Source organism: Hippocampus zosterae, chromosome 10 (genome assembly GCF_025434085.1).
Source record: "Hippocampus zosterae strain Florida chromosome 10, ASM2543408v3, whole genome shotgun sequence".
Taxonomy (NCBI): domain Eukaryota; kingdom Metazoa; phylum Chordata; class Actinopteri; order Syngnathiformes; family Syngnathidae; genus Hippocampus; species Hippocampus zosterae.
Window position 1 is genome coordinate 2487555 of NC_067460.1, and position 19578 is coordinate 2507132.

The 19578-nt window shown below is 41.1% G+C and overlaps 1 protein-coding gene across 1 annotated transcript; it reads left to right on the plus strand.

Moving 5' to 3' along the window:
- Positions 1-488: 488 nt before the first annotated feature.
- lhx1a (LIM homeobox 1a) lies at positions 489-14912 on the plus strand. The gene is made up of 5 exons (XM_052079003.1): positions 489-1266; positions 2541-2764; positions 3347-3630; positions 5355-5520; positions 12604-14912. Exons 1-5 carry the CDS (start codon positions 1097-1099, stop codon positions 12981-12983), a joined length of 1224 nt encoding a protein of 407 aa, XP_051934963.1. The 5' UTR covers positions 489-1096; the 3' UTR covers positions 12984-14912.
- The last annotated feature ends 4666 nt before the right edge of the window (positions 14913-19578 follow it).

Genomic DNA, 19578 nt, shown 5'->3' on the forward strand with positions numbered 1-19578 from the left:
CCCACGGCTTATAATCACTGAAATATTTGTCTCAAAACATCTTTATTCTTACAACAGATGTAGATAGTATTAGTTTCACATTTGTGGTTCGAAACACAAAGAGAGGGATCAACCATGCAACATGCACCTCCGGCTCACGGATCCTGTAAGACGCTACCTGCTCACGTTCCTCCTTCAAGTCCCCTCCCGCCCAGAGGACAAATATGCTCAACAGCCGAATAGAGGCACCTCTTCCGCCATGGCAGGTCGCCCTCAGCCTCCACTGCTCGCCCTAAGACACTTTGAATGAACACATGATGAGTTTTGGGGATACTTGGTGATGGGAAAGCTTGAATAGCAGCCAGAGCTTGGGTGAGTTATGGTGGGGCTGCTGTTGATGCGTACTGGTATCACGCATCGCTGATTGGTCGAGGCGAGGAATGACGCCACAGGGCTGGCAATATGGTACGGTCGGCGTTTCTGGAGGCAGGCATTGTACTTTGAGATCTATCGCATCACCACGTAGCCGCACGGAGACGGCGCGGGCATGCATCCCGCTTTTACACACATTGACTGGAGTCACCAGTGCATCTTGGCCAGCCGAGCACAAAGGATCGTTGACTGTGGGTGGATACGATTACCATTGCTGGCGTTACATTGAATTCATTACAGTATTTTCAAGCGCGAGTTTGGTTGGGTGACATATCTGCATTTTGAGGCATTTTCATCCACAAGACGGTTTGTTTCTGGCAGGGAAGCAAACCAGGTCGAAGTCAACCCGGCTATTTTTTTTGAACCGGGTGCTCAAATCTTCATTATTATTATTTTTAATACACCACCAGGGTTGTTCCGGATCCAAAGAGGGAGTGTTTCTTTCTTCACCAATGAGATACAGCGAAGACGCCATCCGTCATTTTCTGTGTTTCGGACGGTAAACCTTCACTACGCATGCAGGAAGAAATCTGGGCTGACACCGGATCGACCAGCGTCAGTACGCACATTGACCGCGGAGAGCCCCAGGCGAATGACAGAGCTACGAAGGCGGCCATTGCTTGGCCCGTGTTGCTGAATTGTAGTGCGTGAGCGCCGTTATTGGAGTTGTAACCGAGCCAAAGCCATGGTGCACTGCGCCGGGTGCGAAAGGCCTATCCTGGACCGCTTTCTTCTCAATGTGCTGGACCGAGCCTGGCACGTCAAGTGTGTCCAATGCTGCGAGTGCAAATGCAACTTGACAGACAAATGTTTTTCTCGAGAGGGGAGATTATACTGCAAAAATGACTTCTTTAGGTAAGCTTCACACAATGATCACAACAAGCCACCGATGAGTCTTAGATTGCATTATTCTAAATTGTAAAAAACGTCAGGTGCCTTTTCTGGGGTTTTTTTTGTTTTTTTTTTGAAAGCCTTTAATATACTTCAATCTTAACAAAAGGAAGCGGGAAATACTGTTGTGGACAAAATATGCACATACTGTATATTATATTAATATTCTGTCGTATAGTCTTCAACTTTATGTACTAATCAAATTTTGATACCGTTTCAAATGCACCAACATCAACATCTCTCTATCCATCGATCTTTCTACAAATGAAAAAAAAATGTCGTCCCATCGTTTATTCCTCGTGTTTATTTTTCAATATTTTCCAATGCACTGAACGCACAGCGGGTGCGTGAATGTTAAATCGAGGATTAGCAAGTAAACCAGCGTTGAGTAGGGCGGCGTAATTAAAAGCTTCCTCATTTGGATTATTATGCAAAACATCAGAACCATTAAATGCGTGTGCGTTGACTCAACAGGGGGGTCGTTGGGAAATTGAGGAAATCACACTTTAAACAAACAAGCGATGTGAGACGTCCAGGATCAAACCCGGCCCCCCGCAACAGCCACAGCCCGGTGGTGTTTGCTCAGTTCGGCCGCGACACGATAAGTGGATTTGAATAGCAAACTGTTTAAAAGAAGATCAGGTTCACAAACAATGCGATTGCAGACGGCAGTCAACAAAGCATAATACAATATACACTCAATACACATCGCTTAACGCTGAGGTAAAATACTACGGCTCACTTTGAGCCGTAGTATTTTCCTTCGAGCCTCCACTTCTTCGGATTTTACTTCATGCGTGCTATTATTTAATTTCACGACCGAAACCATGTGACACGGATATATAAAATAATCTTTTTAAAAAATGTTTTCCATTTGAGTCTTGAAAACACCGTATCTATATTTACGTAACTTTGAAATAAGACTCCAATAATATTTACGAGATATAAATATTTACGTTGTAAATGGTCGGGAGTAACTGCAATTTGTTGATGTTTATGATGATGCTGAGAGATTTAGGCCTTTTTCTTAAAAAAAACAAAAACATTCACAGCCAATATTCTACCAGGTAAAATGGGGAAATTAGACGAGCCAATAATGTATTTTGTCGAATCATTTGTATAGGCCCAAATATCTTCCAAAAACTAGAATATTCACTTACCTTTTTTCCTTTTCTTCGTGCTATACATAATTCAAGATGACATGTAAGCAATGACGCCGGTTTATTCTCCTCGTGCAGGCGGTTCGGCACCAAGTGTGGTGGATGTTCACAGGGCATATCTCCAAACGACTTGGTCCGGAGGGCTCGAAGCAAAGTGTTTCATCTCAACTGCTTCACGTGCATGATGTGCAATAAGCAGCTCTCGACCGGCGAAGAGCTCTACATCATAGACGAAAACAAATTCGTTTGCAAAAACGATTACCTAAGCAACAGCAGTGTAAAAGACACAAACCTCCTTTCAGGTAAGAAACTCCGCGTGGAGACATTGCATGTATGCGTTTTGCTCATGTGTGTGCGCGCGCGCATTTATGTGAAATAGACTCGGTAAATTAATGATAGATGGTGAAAGATGTGCGGTGGCTTCCGGTACTTGACGTAAAGGTTTTGAGGGAAATGTGGTAAAACAAATGAAATATGAATCTAAATTTAGGAATGCTGATGACGCTATTCCACCCTTGATAGCATTATTTGGACTGCTTATTTTATTGTTTCCAAGACATTTTTAGTAAAAGCCAACTACAAATACGGTGTTAAAATTGTACACTTATAAGATATCCTTTATTTGTCCCACACTGGGGAAATTTACAGCCTCCAGCAGCAAGAATGTGGGTAGAAAGAAGAACGAAGAAAAACAAACAAAAACCGTTCAATTAAATGCAATATAAATACAAAATGGATAAATCGCAGTCAGTTGCAATGTGCCGAGATGAACTCATTTGACACACCTTGTCACACACACAGGCGTGGGCGCGCGCACTCATGCATACTCGCGTAACCCATTGCCATTGTGTCATTTCAGTTCTCATTTTGATTTTACATTTTAGTCGCGGCATGTAGCGACCCGAGTTTATCTCCGGATTCCCAAGACCACCTCCAGGACGACGTGGTTCTTAAGGAAACGGAGATTGCCGCCCTCTCGGATAAGGAAACTGTAAATAACGAGAACGACGACCAGAGTTTGGGCGGCAAGCGGCGAGGCCCGCGGACGACAATTAAGGCCAAACAGCTGGAGACGCTAAAGGCGGCCTTTGCTGCAACGCCCAAACCCACCCGACACATCAGGGAGCAACTGGCACAAGAGACTGGCCTCAACATGAGAGTTATCCAGGTAAACGAAAAAGAAACATATTCGTTTGTTCCTTTCAACCTTTCACAATATAATTGTGTTGTGACAAACTAAATTTCGTATTGTTGATGTGATAGTTAAGAATTAGACGGTTGTGAATGGTTTGGCATGAACGTGAATAACGAAGCCTTCCCAAAAGCTTTTGAACGAAACATGATGGAAATAAAATTCAGCGGATATACTCAGCCCTCGTGGGTGGGCTTTTATGTTACGAATTCATGGAGTGCGACGCGACCAATAGGTTATGGAAAGGTGACAAGCCAAACTAACAGACAGGGCCCACCGCCCGCCCCTATCTAATCTCCTTTAGCCCATTTTACTAAACAGCCCATTCAATTACACAGCGGTCACGTGGAATTCAGGAAAACCAAGACTGGTCGCATGATTACAAAACGGTGGAAATTCAGGTTCTTTTTTTTTCGAGTCCGTTTTTAAATTCCTGACGCACATTGAAGGGCACAGTCACGAAGCAGTGCCGGGCTGCGACAATCGAACAGCCGCGCTGACGTTTTGTGATCATATTAAGTGCACGTTTTTTCCTTCATGCGAAATTAATGTTTACTGTCTCATGCACATTTCATGAACCCGATACAAACCTGAGCAACGGTTGCTCCATTCGGAATGCTCATATTCTTGTTATTGGCTAGGAGTAATGATATTAATTTTAAAGCACTTTGTTATTACGGTTTGAATTTGATATTATCGCCGATGACGTGTTTTCCTATTGTGCTGGATGTGGGATCCAAACATAAAACACACCTTTCACGATGTCATTCATTCTACAGTAATGTTTTGTGGAAATAATATATGATAGTGTGAATAAAGTACCATTTGGCATATGCTGGACTATTTTATTTTGAGGAGAGGGTTCAGCATATTGTATGTATAACTAGCGATAGTAATGTGTTAGATGCGCAAATTATTTTTATGAGTGCCGATAAGGCGAGATCGTTTGAAACAGTTACGCACCGAGATCAGTGGTTCTTAACCTGGGTTCGATCGAACCCTAGCGGTTCGATGAATCGGTCTCAGTGGTTCGACGGAGCTCCTGCCTCGGAGGTGAAGACACACCTGACTCAACATGTCAATTAGTTATGACACACCCGCTTAGCTATCACAAGCTGCAGATGATCACATGGCATTGCTGGTCCAATCAGTGCTGCGGGAAATTTAGTTCACTCAGTGGTCAAGTGTGACTGTCGTGATAGTACGTGTAAAAAAACAAAACAACCCCCCCCCACAAAAAAAAAAAACATTATACTAATGTCTTGAAATCGTATTTACTTTTCTTTCAGTTTTTAATAAATGTGTTTGTTATGTCTGGAATTATTAACAAGTCATTTTTGTTTTTCACTAATGAAGGGTTTGATGAATGTGCATATGAACTTGTTGGGTTCGGTACCTCTAACAAGGTTAAGAACCACTGACCTAGATTATTGGTTTAAAAAAACTTCGGCAAATATGACTCAAACGCTATCTTTGAAGGTTGAATGTGATTGACAATATAGCAATCAGACAATTACAGAAAAGGCAATAATACTAAAAAAAGTTCCTTATCACTGACTCCAAATGACCGCAAAAATCCAACACATGTAATTGACTCTTTTTTTTCTCCTAATCTCCACTCAAATCATTGGCGCAAAACATGGCCTTTCAATCAAAATGCTTTCTGTATAGTTGCTCATGATGTGTCAATGCACGTGCAGGTCTGGTTCCAGAACCGCCGTTCCAAAGAAAGGCGCATGAAGCAGTTGAGCGCACTAGGAGCACGCAGGCATGCTTTTTTTAGGAGTCCAAGGCGGATGAGGACGCTGGTTGACCGCCTGGAACCCGGGGAGCTCATCCCGAACGGACCTTTCTCTTATTACGGAGGTGTGTTTGACTTTCACTTGTAGTGGAATTCCCTCCCACTTTTGCTTGCCTGAGACATTTTCAATGTTTTAATTACCTCGAGTCAATCCATTCTCCCCCATTAATTGCCTTTTGTTTTATGTTATAAGTGGGCCTACTGTATACGGACAGATGACTTAAGTATGTTTAATTTCTTATCTTATCTTAAAATATAACCACCATTACCATCAGTTGTCAAATATACTGTTTTATACACGCACGCACACACACACACACACACACACACACACACACACGCACACACACACACACACACACACACACACACACAAAGTAGAAAGTGTGGTCCAGGCAGGACTAGACTTATCGCAATATTTTATATGGCACCCCACTACGTCGATGATTTACTTGCTTATTGAACTTCAACATTCCGTTTAATTAAAAATATGACATCTCACACCATTTAAAATATAAAATGGAAATTTTTCTTCATTTCATGACCAGTCACTGTCAAATTGACAGCAAGGAAAGTCAGCAGGGACCTCACTTGGTTCTCTACAAATCAGCTGTGTCCGAATTCTGTCAGTCAGAACTGAAGCAGTCCGCAACGTGCCTGAGGAGGCAAATGACTCCTCATGTGACTCCAGGACCATGTCTGTGGCAGCTGTGGAAGTGTCTGACACCTCATTTGGTTTTTAATCAATATAAACATCGTATTTAGCAGCCAACCACCTGAGTATTTGGTTTCTTTCTAAAGCCGTTCTGTTGGAAGTATATTACAGTTGTAGATTGTGACTGTCATGGTGGTCAGCTAGTAAGCACATCCGCCGCACAGTGCAGATGTGCGGCGATCGATTTCGGCTCCGGCCACCCTGTGTGGTGTTTGCATGTCTTCCCCGTGCCTGAATGGGTTTTCTCCGGGTACTCTGGTTTTCCCCCCCACATTCCAAAAATATGCATTGAAGGTTCATGGAACACTCTAAATCAGGGGTGTCCAAACTTTTTGCCAAGGGGGCCAGATTTTATGTGGTAAAATGTCGGGGGGCCGACCTTGGCTGACATTCTTTACATTGAACAACAATATTGTTCAACAAATTTTAGTAAGCCAGTCTGTTTCACATTTCCATTTTTATTTTAATTTCAACAATCTTAAGATTTTTTTTGGTTCATTTGAAACAGGTATATCACATGCAACTGCTTATTCACTTGACTTTTTCTTAAACAGAAGTCTCCTGAGTGCAAATTGATTGATTTGAAACATAAAATGTATCACCATGACTTTTCAATAGTCACAAAACCTTTGACTCGAACAACAGGGAAATGAACAAGCAATACACATATCCACAACTGCAAGGATCATTTGAAATATGACATATCAGTCAATATAAACACGGAGTGATGTCTTCTTAACTCGTGAGTGATGCCCTCTAGTGTCTAAATGCTATTACTCATTTAGTGAATGCTATTACTCATTTAGCCACTAGAGGGAAGCAGTACTCTATGAAACATCACTCACCAGTCTACGAGACCTCAGTCAATGCAACACGTTAGGGATGTGAATCTCAGCACTGAAGACGATTCGATACACATCACGATCCACTGCCAGCGATGCGATACTTAAACGATACATGGAATTTTCTGGCGATACGATGCGATACGATTCACCGTCGTCACGATGCGATACGATTCGATACACATTAAGTTCAAATCAATGCGATCCGATACGATACAATGCAATTTGTTGCGATATTGTGCAATTAAACATGATGCAAATAAGCAAAGAAAAAAAGCTTTTAAAAAGATGGAATTCAGTATGGTATTACAAAAAGGATACCACTTTATTCCTTATAAAGAGTAGAACTTGTAAAACAACTTATTTAAGCCCTTTCACAATTGGGTTTTGTGCAAAGAAAATGTAAACAATTTGGCACCTGAGACTCACAGCTGTTGCTATAGTGTAAACACAAACAGACTATTCTTACTGAGTGTCTTATATGAAATATAATAATAATATATATATGTATATGAATCTCTAGCGCAAGATGTCCACCCATCCACTGTAAGTGCAACTCTTTGCGCACTGTTCAGCGACACAGTAATCTCACTTCTCACTTTGTTGTGCACATCGGGAATATGTTTGTAAGTGAACACAGACCTGTCTGGTATTTTATACCTGAGTTCCAAAACTTGCACGAGCTGTCTGAAACCCTCGTTGTCCACCACGCTAATGCTGGAGGTCTTTGCATATGAAATAAGCAGTGGCCTTAGTTATAGCCATTGCGCGGTCACAGTGAGTTGCAAGGGGACTCCCAAAATAAGAGGCAATTTTTTTCTGATCCTGACCTGGTTTACCAAGAGTTTCTCCGGTGTCCGACGAGGAACTGGGCGTGGAAGCGGGGGAGCGGGAGGCAAACTTGTCGGTGATCTGGTGCCATCGGTTTAAGTGGGTCTGCATATTTGTGGTGCTGCCGTTGTATGGCTTCTTAGTGCGACATTCCTTGCAAATTACGGAGGTTTTATCAAGCTTTCCGTCTTTCCTTTCGAAGCCGTAGTATTTCCAAACATGAGATTTGAATGTTGCGGGTGCATTAAATATAATAGATTCCTCGCTGCTGCTTGCGCTAACTTCCATGTTTCGCTAGTTGTGTACCGTCCGTATTCAACACAAAACGCAAAACAATGATGGTGCATTCATTGCGCCTAGGAAAGGGCAAATAGGTGACGTTTAACATGAATAAAACGGTTGCTAGAATCGGATTTTACCGATACCCACCAAATGCATCGTGATGAATCGCGATTTCACCCGTCAAAACGGTTGCTAGAATCGGATTTTACCGATTATTTTCCACACCCCTAATACCCATCAATGCATCGTGATGAATCGCGATTTCACCGATACCCATCAATGCATCGTGATGAATCGCGATTTCACCCGTCAATCGCATCGTACCCAGTGAATGAGCCGATGCACTCGGATCGCGACCGTGCGCATCGATGTATCGATTAATATCGATTATTTTCCACACCCCTACAACACGTGTTCCATTGCGCCCAACCTGCGGGCCAGACGGCACTGATTTTATGACAGGGGCCGAGGGCCGGATGAAATTTGACCGCGGGCCGGATTTGGCCCCCGGGCCGGACTTTGGACATGCCTGCTCTAAATTGTCCCAAGATGTGATTGTGAGCGTGAATGGTTGTTTGTCTATGTGTGCGCTGCGATTGGCTGGCAACCAGTTCAGGGTGTAGCCCGCCTACTGCCCAAAGACAGCTTCGATAGGCTCCAGCATGCCCGCAACCCTGGTGAGGATTAGCAGTTTAGATAACTGATGGATGTGAGTGCCACCTTGTGGAAACATGGGGGTAATGAACCTTATCTATTTTCTTTTGCCCAAGTGTTATCATACTGTGGTCAGCGTGGGACCCAAATGGCATTGTATTGACATTCTGCCAGTTTATTTAAAACAACAGTCTTTGAGCTGATTCATTTTCAGGGTAGGAAGAGCTCCTAATTAGGTGGGTGTTTTGTTATGTTACAAAAGAGGACGTGGCTGCAACGACCATTTTTCACCACTCAAAATACATCCATACACAAACGCACATGTATCAGTCAAGTTGATAATTTTATCTCTACAGTATGCATTCACTATTGTAAACTATGAAGACTGCTGATTGATTATATAGGGAAGAAAATAATTACTCTGAAAGGGAGGTAGCATTTGACTATCCAGTTGCATGACACGTTCTGAGAAACACCCATTGTGTATGTAAATCAAAATTTCAAAAACCTTCCTGATCAACAGCCCCTAATAACTTCATGCTAATTGTAAAATACGGTAGTTTTATTTTAACATTTGTGAATGAACTCTCATATAAACATCACATTTACAGTTCATATGTAAAAATATGGATGTAAATGTACATGCAATTCATATTTTTAATAACAGAAGTAGTCTTTATGTAGTTATAACCTATAGTGAATACAGTACAAGAATGTTTTTATTTTACATTTAGCCAACTTCTAAATCCAAAAATCTAACAAAAGAAAAAACAAAGATGAAACTATTTCACCAGGTATTTCAAAACGATTTTGAAACAATGACGTACCTAGGTAAGGAGGAAGAAGTAACAAAAATCTTGAGAAATTGCCTTTCATGGTAAGCAAATATCTCATGTTTTTTAAAGGCCTCCCCACACCAATCGGCACTCACACTAATTGGCAGTCGGGTAGTCGCTACGCACCCTCCACTTTGTGTCGAATGCACCGCGTTGGGTTGTCTGGATGTTTTAACATTTCGAATCGGATCGAGCTGTCGTGACAAATGATCACTTTGATTGGCTGTTAGCTTGTGAGTCAGCAGACGAGACAAGAGCAGAAGTGACAAATGCAAACAAACAGTGAAGAAGTGTCGAAAGGCAACCCCAGGTTTTGCGCTTGTTGTCCCTTAATTGGGCCGCTTTGCATTCATATTGACGACACGGAGTCCTAGACGGAAGAGAGTGAAGAGGAATTCATCAGCATGATTCAGGAGAGGCCACCCTTGTACTTGTATCAGGTGAGATTGATGCCCCCTGCCCCCCATTTCTCCCTTTGAGCGGTTTAACAGAAACTAAGCGTAAACATTTTGCGCTTATGCTTGGTAAATAGTCGGCTCTTTCTCTTCAAATCTATCTTATATAGCCGGCAGGAGCCTCTTATTGAATGTGTTCTTTTGAAACAAGAGGAATAAGGCCATACTTTTTACAGACAGGAATTGGACAATCTACAACAAAGGTGTCAAACTCAAGGCCCGAGGGCCAAATACGGCCCGTTACATTATTTTAAGTGGCCCATGAAAACAAATCAAAGATGACAACTTCCATGACACTTGCTAAAATGTGTACCAAAATTTCAAATTTTCATATGTAATAGAACAGTGACATTACAGTTACTGAAACAATAGTTGAATCAAACGTTATTCTTGACTTATTTATATAGTTTCAGTCATCAGGGCCCTCCAAGGGAAGTGGTAATTATAATGTGGCCCATGACAAAAATGAATTTTACACATCTACAGCAAGCCAGAGAACTTAAAATGCATCTTTGTCCTCCATGTGAATTAAAGACATGTAATTGCGTAAATGTGAATACTGCTGCTGAGACTAATTTCCCTTACGGGATGAATAAAGCAGCCATCTTTTTATCCATTTATTGATGTTGTTACAAAGAAACCCTACATTTTTCATTTATTTGAATGAATCACCCGCAGATGGCTCCGGTGTCCTGGCGTCCAGGAGGCGTTCTGCTTTGTTGAGGATGATCCATAGTCCAGTTGATTTCCCAAAAAGAGTTTGCCATCCTTGCAAGTTAGACGGAATTCCACAAAATAGCAAACATGTACAATAGGCCTGCTTAATAAATTATTACACAAGCACTGGACATGCTTATTATCTACAGGCGTAATCCATCCTCAAAGTTGGATTGGCTAAACAGAGCTAGCTTGTTGTTGCTGCTCGGGACCAAAGGTGTCAAATCCAGGTCCAGTCAGTAAAAATCTGCCACAGTTTTGCATTAGCCACAGTTGCTTCGACTGAATCATCACATGAACAAGTTCTTACCTGCCGGTTGGTCGGTGCTGCTAAAAAATATTGTGATGATTAAGAATGTATTTTCAAGTCGAACTTTCCAAGGAAAAATGCTGGGACCATAATTCAGCCTGTGAATAGTCGTCATCGGCGGCTGACAAGGCAGTGGTTGGGGTGCGGCCATCTTCAGTTGAAAAGTTGTTGACGATGAGTCGTCGTGCGCTAAAACGTAGTCGTAGATGGGGTGTTGCTGTCACACACTGAAACATGATTGGTGACGATGCGGAGGGGGGTTGAACATATATTCAAGATATTCCCGATGGCCAACCCATCCATGGCCGACACTATAGCTGCTTAGTTTATTTCAACCTGTAAAAGCATTTATTTGACACTCCCATCGAGAGAGATTGATGTGACGCGTAATTTTTTTCAGTTAATTTCAGAACAAAAATGTCATTAATCTATATCAAATTTCGTGCAGAGAATATATAGTCCCTCAAGTTGAAATTCAACTCACACTGTGATGTGCTTTGCATTGCACACCACACATCAAACTAGGTCACACACATGAAGGCATGCAAAGGTTAGATCTGTGACCTCTCTTGCCAACTTTACATCATCTGCCCATTGGTGCCTGCTTGCAAATCATTATAAGCACACTTTGTCGCATTCGTTTCTTCTTCTATAAAGTAATGTGTGTCTCTCACAGTCTGTTTGAAGGGAATAAGAGGAGCCTTCAACTGGGCTAGGTTGACACCAACAACGGCGCAGAGGGCCCATCCTTTCCTTTGCCAGTTTCAGAATCAGAATTAGAAACTCTTCATTGATTCTTAAACAGAAATTGATGTTGCAGCAGGAGCACTTAAAGGAGAAGGTACACAATGACAATATCAACAGTGGGTTAATAAAACATACAAAACTAAAAGGCAGACTCAATTAAAAAAAACAAAAAACAAAACTATAATACTCATAACTCAAGAATGCAAACACATTCAGTCCTTAGCGAATACCATAAATAGATCAGTTACTGTAAAAAGTGCAATGTGAAGATGTGCAAATAAGTAAAAATAACAGAGAACATGAGCAACCGAAGTGCTAGTTGCCACGAAGTAAACACATTTGAACTTGGCATAAATGAAATTAGGAGCCTTTTTTGTCCTCCTCCTAGAAACCCGAAACCGACAGCCTGACGGCAAAAGATCAAATGATTAGGACAATTCAGAAAAGCATTAGCCTTACAGGACTTGCTTATTATAGACAGATATAACCCCAGTTTACTGACTTCTTGATATTTTTCTCAGCAGTTTTGACAAGACTTATAAGAGAATGATTCTTTTTGGACAATTTTGGGTTTCCAAGCCAGTGAAAATATGTCTCTTCAATTAACCCTTTCATGCCCCAATATTGATAACCTGAAACCTGATAACATGATTGGTTGTCCACTGTAGTGGTCTCTGTCCCAGAAAGGCTTAATATTCAGTCTCATGTGTTATTCCTGCGCCAGTAATTCCCTAACCCAATGTCTTTTTCCCCCCGCAGATTATCAAAATGAATATTATGGTCCAGGAGGGAACTATGACTTCTTTCCTCAGGGACCACCCTCATCACAGGCCCAGACCCCAGTAGATCTCCCCTTTGTGCCCTCTTCAGGCCCCACAGGCACACCGCTTGGCGGTATGGACCACCCCCTGCCTGGGCACCATCCATCCACTGAAGTGCAGCGCTTCTCTGATATTACGTCCCACCACCCTGGGGATTCTCCAAGCCCAGAGCCTGGCATCCCAGGAACTCTGCACAATATCTCCACTGAGGTGTTTGGCCCGAGCCCACCGTTTACCTCACTGTCTCTGAATGGCAGCGGATACAGCAACCATTTGTCACATCCACCCACGGAAATGAATGAAGCCACTGTGTGGTAGTTTATTTGGAGACTGGACTCTTGAGGCCGGCAGATTACTAACTGCGGTGAATTGGGCTGTGTACTGAATTGAGGCATGGATAGCAACAGGGTTAGGGCAATTCCACAAAACATTTTTGTATGATTTCTTATTTATTATTTATTCATATGAGACTAACCCAAAACTGCACATTTTGGAACTGACCTTGATGTGCATTTGAAGCCCGTACTATCCTGCTGCTTTGTCAGGAGCTTGGCATGACACAACATTTACCACTGTCATGAAGTAATTAAATTTCAGATCTGTTATATTTCCAGAAAAGTATCATTCGCTCCTGTCAAAGACATCAATAGCTTTACAGACAGATAGTAATCTGTTCAAAGGATGCGCACGAACTGAAGCAGTGCTCAATGTTTCAGGCATTAGACATACTCCATGTATTTACTCAGAAGTTGCGCAAACCGTTTTTTGCCTCTGCCATATTGATCCTTCACGTTTCTTCAGGCAAGACAAAATAATACACTCATCCATGTCAAGTTTTGGAAGGTTTTCTTTTGTTTTCAGAATTTCCATCAAACCTGGGGAAAGCTGCCTTAAAAAGGCGAACATAACAAAATGTCCTCTGTGGATTTCAAACACTTTATTTAAAATGGAACTGCTCAACTTTTGAAGTCTGCTTACTAAAAAAAACCCTCGACTTGGGGTTCAAATGGGATTTAAAACAGTCAACTGTTTACATAATTTATTTCAAGTTCAGGAGTCCAGAAAACAATGTTTTAGAATCCTTTCCATGTAAAATGTACCAAGCAACCAACCAAACTTTTGTATTGAGTTCATTTATATTGTATGAAGAATATACATTTTCTTCAGGTTGTGGTTCACTGTGCTAGTTTGTACAAGATGTTGTTTACAGAAAATGGTTGAAAAAAACAAAAAAAAAAACAAAAACGAACCAAACATATGTAGTTGCCAAATAAGAGAATAGCACAACTGCTGTTAAATCATCACTTCAGAATGTCGGAATGTTTTAAGACAAGGCATAATTTCTTTCTGAATTTTCTAAAGTACTGACAATGGATTCAGAAAGATTGTTAACATAACATTCATATCCAGGTTTTATATTTATGTCTTATATCAAAAGGAAAAAAAAACAGATTCAAATTATTCAAGGATTGATTGTCAAATACGCAGCTGGAAGCTACGACATTTCTCGGAATCTCAAACCCCATGGCCTGTAAATGTTGACACTTTTAATTTCGGTGAGCTCTCAGCGTTTCGCCATTTTGAACAGGAATGAGGAATTTTAAATAGATTTTGCTTTTGATGGCCAAATTTGAGCCGACTCACTGGGCATCCTGAAGCGTCAGAAAAATAATAAAGCATAACATTCAGCGTCTAAATCGATTTATTTTTCTTTCCTCTGCAAATAAATAAGAATTCTTTCTCTTGCAGTAATTTGAAAATGGTTCAATTTCTTCAAAACAAAAATGATGTGTCTCATTCATTTCATTGCAGCTAAACATTCTAGTTTATTATTGATGACACATAAAGCCAATGTTCTTAATTTATCAACTCTATTCGACTCCCACCCACAGTCAGGTTGATGGCACAGCTGCCCAAAATGAAAAGACATTTCAATTACATCACAATTTAGTTTTTTTAAAAAAATAACGATGAAGTTAAATGTCAACCTGGACACATTTTTAAACCCTAGATTTTTCCTTTTCTATCTGCTGTGGAACAATTCAGTAAATTGACTGACAATTAGTCACTAATTTAGACCACCACCCTTTTTTCCCCCTCCAATCACTTTGGCTTGATTCCGATTCCTCTTTCAGCTTACTGGAGGTCATTTGTCAAATTGTAAGCTGTTATTTGGGCAACTGTGAAGGACAATGATGACATTTCTGTGACTGGGACACTCCCACTTTTTAAAATTATTTTATTATCTTGCTTGGTATATTCCCTGCAGCTTCTGATTCCTATTGTGTGGTCAGATTGTTTGGGGATGGGGGGGTACTTCTATTAATTCAGAGCTGTGACTGTAGCATAACCATAATCATTAAAAACCCAAACACCAGCATGATCTCTTGCAGGAGGATTCGAATACATTCAATGTTGTATCAAAATGAATGGGGTGTGGGGGTGGGGGAGGGGTTAGTGGAAAAGGAGAACATACGCCGGAGGAACATTTATCTCACCAACACTGCAATCTCAGTTTTCTACTGCTCTGCAGACTGTAATCCACTATGAATTAATCATGATTTGGTGATCTCAACATCTAAGGTGGAGGATCCGTGAAAGGATGCGAGTTTCCTGCTGAGGCCCTGCACTTTCTCCCTTTTGATTGCGCAGAGAACCATGCGGGCTCACTGCCCCCAGGACCATCACTCTTTCAACTTACATCGTCTATTGATTACTCATCAACATTTGGTAGAAACTGATCTTGCAATACCTTCAACGACAACATGCCTGAAGATCACTGAATTTATTTTTAATAACTTTCCGTAAGACTATAACTCCCAATGCTCTGATTAGAAATAAATCTAGTGAACATGTGATTTATTTATTAGAGGTGAGAATAGAATTGGTTGAGCAATATGTCACTTGCCTGACCCCAAACTCAATATGTTGGTGGCACGAGTCATTACTTGCTACTAGGTACTATTACTAATACACCTTGCTACAGTATTTCTAATATTTTATCCAAGCTCTCAATTTACCGCTCGATCTACGTTCCAACCCTCACCTATGGTCACAAGCTGACCGAAAGAACGAGATCCCAGATACAAATGAGTTTTCTCCGGGCTCTCTTAGAGATAAAAATCCGGGAGGGGCTCAGACTCGAGCTGCTCTTCCTCCACGTCGAGAGGAGCCAGATGAGGTGGCTCTGGCATCTGATTTGGAAGCCTCCTGAACGCCCACCCAGCTGGCCTGGAAATGCCTCGGGATTCCCAGGGAAAACCTGGAACAAGTGGTTGGGGAGAGGGAAGTCTGGGCTTCCCTGCTAAGCTTCTACCCCCGCGACCCGAACCCAGATAAGCGGTAGAAAATGGATAGATAGATTGACTTTATGTTGGCAGCAATGTTGAAGTGTTTATTGCATGTCTGCCTCACAGGTCTGAGGTTAGGTGTTCAAATCTTGACTCTGGCCTTCCTGTGTGGAGTTTGCATTTTGTCTGCGGACCTGCGTGCATTTTCATTGGGTACCCCCACACAAAAACATGGATGTTAGCTTCATTGAAGACTCCAAGGCACATGGAAATGGAGCCGATCTATTTCTATTTTGTCGCTAAAAAGTCCCCAAAAACAGGATACCAAGTCCGTGCGGTGTAAAAGAATGTGAAGCAGTTGTCTTCTGGTGTTGTTATCTAAAGTGACTTTAGGAAAATGGGGGTTATGTTTTTCTCCATCTCCTTTTGGCTCTGATGGTGGCAGGAGAGAAACAAGAGATTTGATTGTAAAAATCCTTGTGCTCAGCAACTTCTGCAGCAAAAGTGCAGCATTGTGATCCGCCATTTTTGTTGTTGGTGGTGTGAGTGTGAGAACTGGAACTATTGCGACTCATATGTGTTGTACAAACCCCAATGAAGTCGGGACGTTACGTAAAGTGGAAATCAAATAGAATGCAATCATTTGCAAATATTTTCAAGCTTTGGTCAACTGATTGCAGCAAAAAGATTATTTAATGTTCAAACTGATGATCATTATTGTTTTTTTTCCCCCAAATATTCTTTCATTTTGAATTTGATGCCTGCGACAAAAAACTGCCAGGAAAGTTGAAGAAAGCTGATACAACACCTGTTTGGAACATTGCACAGGTGAAAAGCTTAATTGGAAAGAGGTGAGTGTCATTGCAACATATTCCAAAGGCTCGGTTTTTCATGAGAGGTTCACATCTTTGTGAAAAACTGCATAAGTAAATCGTGCAACCGTTTAAGAAGTCTTCTCCACCTCCAATTTGCAAGAAAGATTTCATCATCACGAGTCTATCATCAAAAGAGTCAAAGAATCCAAAAACCAAACCAAAAACCAAAATTGAATACCCATGACCCTCAATCTGCTTTAACAAACTTGCATCATGATGTCAAGGATATTGCCACATTGGCTCAGGTACGCTTCAGTGAAACACTGCCAGTCAACAAAGTTCATCGCTACATCTTCAAATGCAAATGTGCGCCAACAACCAAAAATGCTAACTGGCTTCTCAAGACCGGAGCACATCCCGAGATGGACTGTGGTCTGACCATAGATGCCGTGTCCTCTATGTCAAAGAAGAAAAGGACCATCCTAATTTTTTTTATCAGTGTAGAGTTCAATGTGATGATATAGGGGAGTGTTAGTGCCCATCTGTGAAGACACCCATTTATGCAAAAAGGTAACTACAGGTTGTAGAGCAACATAAGTTAGCATCTGAGAAAATTATTTTTCAGGGATGCCCCTACTTATTTCAGCAGGACCATGCCAAGCCATGTTCAGCGACAGCATAGCTTCATATTAAAAAGTGCAAGTACTGAACTAGCCCTTCCAGCATTCCAGACTGGTCTTGCATTCAAAATGTGAGATGCATTATGAGGTGCAAAATACGACAATGTAGACCAGGGGTGCCCAAACTTTTTGGATCGAGGATCTACTTTTTGATCAACTAACCTCACGGGATCTACCATTATTAGCGCACGCACGCACACAAACACACAAATTTAAGATTTACCTGCTTTATTTTATTTTTAAAATATTTTTTTGGTGAAAATGAGACTGATTAGTGTGCAGTGTATATTAACACAAAAAATATATTACTAACATGTACAAAGACACACAAAGATTGTTTGTTTTTTTTCATCTCGACACTCCTCGGATCTACTTGGGACCTGTCTTAGATCTACCGGTAGATCAGGATCTACCTAATGGGCACCCCTGATGTAGACGTTGACTGATGAGCAGAATGGGAGAGAATTCCACCGACAAAGATTCAACAGTTTGTGCCATTAGTTCCTTAACACTTAACTGCTGAGAAAAATGAAGGTGATGTAACAAAGGGGTGAACACTGCCCCGATCCTACTTTCTTGGTATGTGCTTCAGGCATCTAATTCAAGAGGAGTGAAAACAATACAATTGATCAGTTTGATCATTAAATGTCTTGTCTTTGTTGTGTATTCACTTGAAAAGAAGTTGAAAAGCTTGAGCACATGAAGTATTTTATTATTATATTATATCTATTTTATTTGTATTCATATTTTACGCAACCTCACAACATCGTTGGAATTGGGTTGTGCACGTGGAAACCCATTGACGGCAGTGTCAGATTCATTGACACGAACAACTGGTCATATTTGTTCTTTTGCTATTGGCTGGCAACCAATTCAGAGTGTACCCTGTCTACTGCCAGAAGATAACTTTCATGTAGACAAAACATAGGGAGTACACGCACCTTTGCATTTTTTCTGAATGGCTCCATTACTTTTTTTTTTGTTGCTGCAAGTGCTCCACATTTGTCAGTTTGCCAATTTGTCTGTTTATGACAATATATACATTGTTACAAACCAGCAATATTTACAATATAAACAATAGCAACAAAGTACAGTTAAAAAAATATCAACTAAATGCCAGGATGTCCATGAATGTATGGAAAAGTGTACAAATGGCCAGTGATGAAGATCCCTCACATAAGTATTCACACTTCACCTGAATGAATAAGACAATCAAAAAGCTTAGACAAGAAGCGAAATATTTGTTGCAGATTATGTTTCTCAGGGCGGCATGGCAGTCGACTTGTTAGCACACCCGCCTGCGTTCAACTCCTGGCTTGTTGGTGTTTGACGGGGGCTTCCACAATCGAATCCCTGGAGGCACTATATAAGAGAACCCTGAAAGTCCTTGAGAAAAAAAAGCCACATCTATATCAGTACTGTAACATACTGGCTGAATATAAGTTACAAAATTTTAAGAACATGATTATGTTTAAAAATGCTTCTGCTATTTACAGAGGACAAATGACATAGCAGCAGGACAGTGGTCGACTGGTTAGTGCAGGGGTCGGCAACCTAAAATGTTGAAAGAGCCATATAGGACAAAAAACAAAACAAAAAAACTAATATGTCTGGAGCCGCAAAAAAATAAAAGCCTTCGATGAAACGTACAATGAAGGAAACACATACTGTATGTATGTAGGAGACTTGACTGTCTCAGAATTGTTTATGTCATTCATTCCTTTCTTGTGTGTTCACAAATGCCCCCATAGAATTTATTTTGTAATTCCCTCGCTTGATTTTTTGTTTTGGTGCATTTTTTTCCGCTTTTCTTAGTGTCAGTGAAGTGATCTTTAATTTCCGTTTTTCGGAGGCTGTCTTTGAACACCTCTCGACTTGAACAAGAAGAGAGAAGGCACGGAGTCGGATGCAGACGTGTGTGTATTGGTCGAGACTGTTAAAAGCATAAATAAAGTGTTACGTTTAAAAGTGTTTTTAAAAGTGTAACGTTTAAAAAAACAATAACATCACAGCTCTCCTTTTTCGGAGCAGGAACATGTATCTATATCTATTTGAGCTATATCAGCCTACTATCAAAATCTTTTTCCATTTCAAACATTTTTATAAAGCTCCAGTGAGCCACTAGATG

Coding starts and splice junctions, on each gene's coding strand:
- lhx1a (XM_052079003.1), top strand. CDS start 1,097: ATGGTGCACTGCGCCGGGTGCGAAAGGCCTATCCTGGACCGCTTTCTT. Junction 1,267..2,540: donor TGCAAAAATGACTTCTTTAG/GTAAGCTTCACA, acceptor CTCCTCGTGCAG/GCGGTTCGGCACCAAGTGTG. Junction 3,631..5,354: donor TCAACATGAGAGTTATCCAG/GTAAACGAAAAA, acceptor ATGCACGTGCAG/GTCTGGTTCCAGAACCGCCG.